At 43.1% G+C, this 9,057-nt stretch overlaps 1 protein-coding gene and 1 pseudogene across 1 annotated transcript in view; both read left to right on the top strand.

The window, feature by feature from the left end:
• The window catches only part of LOC124696091, a 4,945-nt gene extending 2,963 nt beyond the window's left edge, over positions 1-1,982 (top strand). Inside the window, exons 2-3 of the mRNA XM_047228869.1 lie at positions 1,030-1,286; positions 1,518-1,982. Coding sequence (XP_047084825.1) covers positions 1,030-1,286; positions 1,518-1,648 — 388 coding nt within the window. The 3' untranslated portion in view covers positions 1,649-1,982. The remainder of the gene's footprint in view (positions 1-1,029; positions 1,287-1,517) is intronic.
• Positions 1,983-3,414: 1,432 nt separating this feature from the next.
• Positions 3,415-7,947, top strand: LOC124703039 (annotated as a pseudogene).
• The last annotated feature ends 1,110 nt before the right edge of the window (positions 7,948-9,057 follow it).

Raw genomic sequence — 9,057 nt, 5'->3', positions numbered from 1 at the left:
TTAGTGTAGGCTGACTGCTTATAGATTGAGCAACACTTGTGCATAACTCCGAATGGGGGAACTGCCTTTGAACTTTAGATTACGTATCATTGTTGTTTAGGAACAATAGCACCACAATAAATGGAGGGGGTCTGTAGACGTGCATGCGCTGAATCAGCTTTATCAATTTTGTCCATGGGCGCGATAGTAATTCAGCCACTCCGTGCTGAATCTAGCCTAACAAAAGGCAAGCTCTTTGGTTCTTACGTATGGTGAACAGTATTGGTACTTACAGTTACAGGCATGTTATTTTGATTTGGAACATAAGTGTTTCTGTACATGAATCTATTTTTATTGTACATGGCACCTTCTGAACTAGTTGTAAGAAAGAAAATAAGCACTGTTATTTGAGTGTCCAAACCACATTTTCTGCCCTGCTCTTCTGGATGAGCAACCTTGTCCTGGAACTAATGGCATACTAGCCTGATTGGCAAACTGGTCCCTGCTGGTTGTACCAACCTGGACTTATGTGTTAGGGTTTTAGCTAGGCGCACAAAATACCGAGGACCTGATGTGTACCTTTCACAACTTCAATAAAGTATTTTGTGCTGCCTAACTATGACATGATTTTGCCAACACTGCAAAAAGCATGTTCACTTGTCAAGGAAACTATGTGCATTACATAAAAAAGCATAGTTGGAAGAAACAACTACTGGTTCAGTACTGAATGTGTCATTTTCGTGCTATATGGAAATTTGATGTACCATGAAACTTGCTGTTGCCTATTCTGTCCTCAAAACTTACACCCCTTTTACATTTCACAAGCATGATTTTTTTTAAATGTACACTTGTAGTCATGCGTATTTAAGCTATTGCACTAAGCCCTCCGACTTTCTAGCAAGCATTCATTCCGTTATTCCTAGGTATTATAAATTATTTGGTAGCTATGGTTATGGCATCTCTTTTTTAATCAAAATATCTATGCTTCGTTTCTGCCAATAGATCGTCACTGGCCATTTTCTAGTAAGAGAGCTACCTAAATGGTGTAAGCTTGGGTGGTTGCCTCAAATTCAATACTCTTCGTTGCCCTGATAAAGTAATTGTTCCCTTGCAGGATGTGGGGTTGTGGTTAGAGAAGATAAACCTTGGTGGCTATCGCCAAGCATTTGAAGAAAATGGTGTCAACGGAGAGTATCTGGAAAGCCTCTCCACATTTACTACAGAGCAGATTCTGCGATTTATCAGACGGTGTCACATGAAATGGGGAGATTTTATCACGCTTTGTAAAGAGTTGAGGCGCATTAAAGGTTCGGATTTCTGCCATTTTATCTCAATCCCTGATCTTTATATTTGGTTTGTGCCCATGCATTTAGCTTCATAACTGTAAGCTAGAAAATTATGCCATGTACTGAAAGATTTTATTACTGAACCTTTGAGAGATGCAATTACACACTATCATTGTGCTGGTATCCTCGTTTCTTTTTTGTCAAATTTTCCTAACTGACAGTTTGCAATCACTCCTTGAATCACCCTTCCAGTTGCCTGCCTGAAAGGGGAGCAGGAAGTCCGCAGGCCATGGTGGGCGCCACCATGCCTGTCAATCGTATTCGTGAGGGTGGCCAAGCGGAACCGGCAGTCCCGAGTCGTCTCCCTGAAGCTAGAACCTTAGAAGCTTTGTCACCCTACTCTGAACTTCTATCTTTGTGCACTCCTTGGCGATCCTGGCTCCTGGGGTTGCGCTTTCAGCCGGAGGAGAGATAACATGCTGTCTGTGCAAAGTGTAAACCGGTGCTGTTTGTATTTGTTGATTTGTTTTCTATATATGTAGGGTTTAGACAACAAGGACATAGCATACATGTACTGTGTAGATGGTCCGCCGTGAACAACTGTATTTTCTCTGTCAATCTTTAACTTCCGCGATCCTTCAGCGAACCACCTATGGTGACTTGGTCAAATTTTAATATATGGGGTCGAAATCTTCTGTAGGCGGCCACTTAAATCAAGCGAATGTCTGCTATTGTGAGTTACACTTGTTTTTCGGGAGCTGCAGTCCGTGATGTCTTTTTGCGGTCGGTGACATCGGTCGGTCTTTTCTAAGCGTGTAATTCTTTCAGTTGAGAAGTTTCATTTCTTTGCGTGTACAGTGTCTGATCACAGCTCTTTCGTTCAGTTGGTAGATGTGATTATTCCGGTCCTGTGCTCCCTAATAAGATCCGCTAAGAAATGTTTGACAGAAGGAAGTTCAGATTGACTTTCCATGTGCTCGCCAGAAGCCAAGGACAAGATAGTTGCCACAAGATATCAAGAATAAACTCCTATCGTTGCCGGCAAAAGGCTGCAAATGTATCGCTACGGTGGAAGCTGATCTATGCAACTTTGTTATTTCGAAAATGTACCGATTGCAGCATTGTTTTACAACCATATGGATTACCGGAATGGAAGGCCCGCTGAATGTTCGAACTAAACGTGTTTTTCGTATAAATCCAACTATTTCGATAATAATACTTTCTCTGTTCATAAATAGATGTCTTAAATTTATTCAAATCTGGATGTATCTAGACCAAAGTGAGACACTTATTTTTGAACGGAGGTAGTACATACATCCAGATTCAAACAAATCTAAAACATCTATTTATGGATAGAAGTAGTGTAAGTTTTGCAGTCCGAAAATTCACTTTAGATTTCAAGTATGCTCTCTTTACCCAAAAGTACACATTTCAAAGTGTTAAAAAAATCTGAATAAAAATTTCGTGCCCATACATATTAACATTCTAAGTGCACATGTAAAGTTTCACGAAAACTAAAAAAGTTATGCTATGCATAAAAAGACAAAAAAAATGTCTAGTGTAAGCCCTTATTTTAGCACCTGAACACACGTAGGTTGCGACCATGTCCACGTTAAATTATTTTGGAATTTTAACATATAAAGTATGTTTAAAACACATTTAAATAAAGGGGGCAACAAAGCCAAAACACTGCTCTCAAATCCGGAGATTTGCCTTTTGACCTCAAGTGCATATGCTCCTTTAGCAAAATCGCATTTAAAAAAATAGAAATTTGGAAAATAATTCGCGCGTAAATATATGTACGCACTTAGTCGGTTTTAGCGTATTTGATGGGATTAGAGAGAATAATATGCAATAAAAATTGGGTGAAATAATTTTTCATAAAATCTCAATCGGCGGTCCACTAAGTAAGGGTACTGAGCATTGAGAAAATACACTAAAATTTGTCAAAACATAGAAAAAAAAAGTGGATCAAACTAGCCAAGTACACTATAACCAAACATATTTTTAGAAATAAGAGAAAATTTAAGGTTAGTGAGAATTATTATTATTTAGTCATTATCCCCTCAAATCTTCCTACAAATAATAATGTACTGGTAGGCCTTAAAGTCTGGCGGAGGAGGACCATTCTGCCCTTGCCCAGAAGTCAACTCGTTGAGCTCCTCACCGCTCACCATCCTCCACAGCTGGACTCCCACCATTTGTACGGAGTACTATACTTTTTTCACTCCAAACGGAACAAAGACAACATCTCCTATCAACTGTCTCGCTGAGCCCCTCCTCGTCAACGTCGTCGGCGGAGGCGGAGCCTTGCCCGCCGCCGGCGATTCCATCCCCGGGCCGTCTCTTTGACCTCCGGAGACCACTCCGTTGCGCCGAGGTGAGTTCTCTTACCCGAGTTTTCCCCATGGAGCGCTGGGATTTGTGGGATCTGGTTTTAGCTCGTGCTTCCGTCAGGCGGGAGCGGGAATATCCCATGAGAACGATTGGTTGCTCGAATTGACGGTTTGGGCAGATGAAATGCGCAAATTTGTTGTCTAGATATTCAGTATGTCGCTCTAACTGAGGAGCTTGGGAGAGAAATTGTGATGTTGATCTGTGTAGCTTGAATTGAGGAGGAGGTTAGGAACTTAGGATAGCAATACTGGAAATATAAGAGAAAATCTTTCTACCTTCTTTCGAATTAGTGGAGCATAGAGGAGAAATTATGTGTATGCTCTGTGTAGAGACGGTGTATGAATGCAGAAAGTTGTTCCACTTGTTTTTCAGCTGGGGTGCTTAGGGGAAAAATTGTGTGGCTGATCCGTTTAAAGATGTTTCTTGTTGATTAAGATTACCGGGTTGATTCTGGAAATAAATGCAGAAGTTGTTCCACTTGTTTTTCAGTTGGGGAGCTCACAGAAGAAATTATGTGGTTGCTCTGCTTAAAGATGTTGTTTGTTGATTAAGATTACTCGGTTGATTGTGGAAATAAATGCAGAAACCTGTTCCACTTGCTTTGAGCATTAATAGTTTGCTTGGTGACACGCAATAGAGTTTCTTTTCCTTTTGTATGTGGACTGATGCTTGAAATGGCACCTCTTGAGCAAGTGACTGATGGCGATTGCTGTTGCACCAGGTTTGCCTAGGGTTTTTTCTCTGTATTAAGAGCAATGCCACTTTTTTTAAAAAAATTGGGGAGCTTAGGGGATAAATCATGTGACTTTTCTGTCTGGTGACAATGATTCATGGAGGAATTCTTGAAATAAATGCAGAAGACCATGGTTTTTAAGGCGACGCCTTGACGCCTTAAGGAGGGAGGGCGCTCTGACGCCTAGGCGCCTAAAGCGGCCGTTTTTCCAAGGTGGAGGGGGAGCGCCTGGATGCCTAGGCGTCGCCTAGGCGACGACTAAGCGACGCTTTTAAAACCATGCAGAAGACTGCCCCCACTTGTTTTTGAATGGGGGATTTAGGGGATAAATTATGTGGCTGCTCTGTGTAGAGATGTTTTTCGGTGACTAAGATTACGGGTGAAATTTTGGAAACAACTGCAGAAAATTATTAATAATTTGCTTCAGAACACAAGAGTAGTTCTGTTATTATTTTGCAATGTCAACTGATGTTTAAAATGTTAAGTGTTAAGCTGGTGCTTGATGGCAATCATTGTCCCTTGCAGGCTTAGCTAGGTTTTGATTTTATATGGGAACCTCATCGGGTGCAAATTTCCATCAACAGCTTCCACAGGGGATGCCGCCCCCACGGCACAACGGGGAGTTCCCCAAGCCTGCAGACATCGCTCTCTCTGGCCTCACTGGAGCAAGTTGGTTCGCCAGACATGCAGGAGCCTGCGTCGAATTCTGACCCGGGGCATGACTCTGCCACTGAGAGTGCCAGTTCACGAGAGACCTGGCCCGTGGAGCCGAGCAAGAACAGTGGTGCTGCTGCTGCGTCAGCTATTAGAATAGTGGATACAGATAAGGAGGCAGCCACCAAAGGTGTCGCTGAGCGGCAGATCATCCGTAGGATCCCAAATACTGGTAGATTGACTCTCAGGGAGGTTGCTCGGGACAGGGTTGACCTGATTGCTGAGAAAATGAAGGTTATGCCAGATGAGCTGTTGGACGAAATCAAGAGTGAGCTTCGATCGATTCTTGAAGGAACTGGTGGTCCTCAACACATTGAGGAGTTCTTGTACCTGCAGAAGGTTGTCCAGGGTAGGCTGGATTTGACACCAACTATGCTTTTGATGGCACACCATGTACAGCTGGAGATTCTTGTTTCCATCAAGACTGGAATCCAGGCATTTTTGCATCCAAGTGTTAACATACCTCTGAGCCATCTTGCTGAGGTTTTCTTGTACAAGAGGTGCCGGAACATTGCCTGTCAGTGTGCTCTCCCTGCCGAAGAGTGTAGGTGCAATATATGTGGCAACAGGAATGGCTTTTGCAACCTATGCATGTGTGTGATCTGCAATAAGTTTGATTTTGAAGTCAATACATGCCGCTGGATAGGGTGTGATTCCTGTTCTCACTGGACTCACACTGATTGTGCAATCCTTGATGGACAGATTGGGACCGGTCAGAAGATAAAGAATGGAACTGGACATGCAGAGATGCTTTTTCGGTGCCAAGCCTGCCAGAGGACATCTGAGTTGTTGGGGTGGGTTAGGGATGTGTTCCAACAATGTGCTCCTGGCTGGGACAGAGATGCTTTGTTGCGAGAACTTGAGTATGTTCGTAAGATTTTCCGTTTAAGTGAGGACCCCAAAGGGAGGAACTTGTTCAGGAAATGTGCTGATCTGATTGAAAGACTAAGAAATCCTACAGCTCAATCCATGAGTCCCAGAGCACTGCTGCAAGCACTCCAAGGTAATTATACTTTGTTAACTAAACAATACTGTGTTCCCCGCGAAAAAAAACTAAACAATACTGTGTTGCAATTTATCCACTCATTTTATTATGCTGAATTGAGTCATGTTTCTGTTGGTATTTGGTTTCATCTCTGATTACACTACTTTTTTCTCCCTTTGAAGCTGCATAGTCTAAAACTATTAATTGTTTGAGTTCATTGTCAGCACAGATCTTTTTTTCATATGAAAAATAATTCCATTTTTAGCGTGTTTGTTGGGCATGGTATCTTCTGCTGTAGGCCTGTACATAGCAAGACTCTTTTTACACATCACTATGAAAGTTATACAAATCGGGTAAATCAGTAGCCATTCTCTGAACAATGCCACAATGCTTCTGCACTCAAACAATACTAGTACCAAAAAATTGTACTCCCTCTGTCCATAAAAGGATGTCGGAAATTTGTCTAAATTCAGATAGTGTCTAGATACATCAAAAATTTTACAAACTTGCAACATCCTTTTGTAGACAGAGGTAGTAGTAAAAATCATTTTCTTAGAACTATCAAAACAGTGAAAGCTGAGGTATTCCACGAGGCACCACCACAAACTCGCTAGGCATATTAATAGTTTTTTAGAGGAGGCATATTAGAAGTACTATACACATACTTTGTTTCTGTTATTTGTGTACGGTGATGGTGCATGCTGCCATGGCCATCTAGCTCATATCTAATCGTCTGTTATGAGGCAGCTAAAATTATAAGATGCACTTTGCTCAATTAATTTCCGTAGGAACAAACTTCACACTAAATTTGTAATCTGTATACCAATATAAGATGAACAATTTTTTTATAGTTGGTGCATTCATTATCATCCCAACTCAATGAGATTTGAGTTCTCACGGTTTGTCCGTGATTAAATTTATCTGCAGTTTGTCTTGTATCTGCCTATTTGGCCTGTAATTCTGAACTTTCTGTATTAACTGCAATCATATTTTTCAGAGCTTGGGATGGATTTCCCAAAGATGTCTGAAAATGAAGAACTAGGGCGACTGATCACTCCTCATGAGGCCTGCAATCGAATCGCCGAGGTTGTCCAAGAGGCTGTTAGAAAGATGGAGACTGTGGCTGAAGAGAAGATGCAGATGTTCAAGAAGGCCCGCCTCGCGGTGGAGTCCTGCGATCGCGAGCTGGAAGAGAAGGCGAGGGAGGCCCGGGAGCTCAAGGCGGAGCGGCTGCGGAAGCAGCAGCAGGTGGAGGAGCTGGAGAGCATGATCCGGCTGAAGAGCGCGGAGGCCGAGATGTTCCAGCTCAAGGCGAACGAGGCCCGGCAGGAGGCGGAGCAGCTCCAGAGCATCGCGCTGGCCAAGTCGGAGAAGGCGGAGCAGGACTACGCGAGCATGTACCTCAAGCGCCGTCTGGAGGAGGCTGAGGCGGAGAAGCAGTATATCTTCGAGAAGATCAAGCTGCAGGATAACCAGAGGCCGCCGGCGCCTCCCCAGGCGAGCAGCAGCGCCGCCACGGGCGTCCCTGCCCCGGGCGACCCATCGCAGATGATGATGCTGTCCAAGATCCAGGACCTGCTAAAGAACGTCCGCAGCATGCCGTCTGGCATGTCGGACGGGCGGCAGTCCAAGTAACCGCTGCTCACCAGATTAGTACTGTTCTGCGCGCTTCAAACTTGTGATTCCGTGATAGTTCATGCGATGTAAATTAATAGAGACGTGGAATATCTCTGGTTGGAGCTTACTTCAGTGCACCACCTTAAAAATAACTTTGGACCCTTCTGCTAAAGAAAGTAACTTGGGCAATACTTTACAAGTTTTAATGGGCGAGTAGTATTGAGTTATGTCAGCAATTGATCATTTGTTCTCTTGCAAAAAAAAATTGATTATTTTGTTTGAGAATTATATGAGCCGTTAATCGTGTGAGTTTTCTGGGAAATTCAACAGTGGGTAATTAAAGTCCATAAAAAAAACTAGCAGCTCATGTTCCAATTTCAGGCCATCTTTTTTTCGAAATGGAAGGAGTACCCCAGCATGTGCATTGAAAAGATGCATACGGTTAGGACAAAAGATATGCATCAAAATATCTGAAGTCACCACGTAAAATATCTTCACAGTCAAAGTTACAAATTGGGCATTCACTGGTAGAAAAACAGGCTTCCGGGAAGCCTCATTAGTCGCGAAGCTATAGGAACCGCGACTAATGGGGTCTTTAGTCGCGGTTCGTGTGGCGAACCGCGACCAAAGCTGAGCCCGAGCGCACGGTGGCCAGCTGGTGCACGTGGGGGGCTTTAGTCGCGGTTTGCCGAGGCCAACCGCGACTAAAGTGCACAAGGCCTTTAGTCGCTGGCTGGCCAGGCCAACGGGACTAAAGCCCTCCCCTATATATACCCATCCGGCAGCCAACACTTAGCCATTTGGAGCCATTCTCTTCACAAACTTCACAAGTGAGTGTTAGGTTTGCTTTTGGTTCCTCTTATGCACATAAGGTGTTTGATGAAATGCCCCAAGAGCATGAAACAAACATGATATGAAGTGTTGGAGCCACACTTGAGCTTTCTCATTTATTTTTTCCTCCTCGATCGCGGTTAGCAACTTGAACCTTTGATGTGTCATTGATAAAATATGCATGTGTGTAGTTCATTGTTTAATTTATATTGTTTGTAGCTAGTTAGTTTAACAAATGCATGATGGTTAATTATATATTTTATATTATAATAATGCAGATGAATCGGCAATGGATGTACGGTAACCGACTCTCCGGCGAGTTCGAGTACGGGTTTGAAAGATTTCCTCGTAGTGGCTAATGCGAACAAGCGGGGGGTTTTGTTATCTGTCCATGTGTTAGCTGTAAGAATCGAAGGGTTACTCTTCCTCAAGAGATGTTCACATGCACCTGCTTCGGCACGGTTTCATGCCAAGCTATAATTGTTGGACCAAGCATGGAGAAAGAGGGGTTATAA

This window comes from Lolium rigidum, chromosome 3 (genome assembly GCF_022539505.1).
Source record: "Lolium rigidum isolate FL_2022 chromosome 3, APGP_CSIRO_Lrig_0.1, whole genome shotgun sequence".
NCBI lineage: Eukaryota > Viridiplantae > Streptophyta > Magnoliopsida > Poales > Poaceae > Lolium > Lolium rigidum.
The sequence above is the reverse complement of the archived record's forward strand: the minus strand, read 5'-3'. Positions and strand labels throughout refer to the sequence as shown.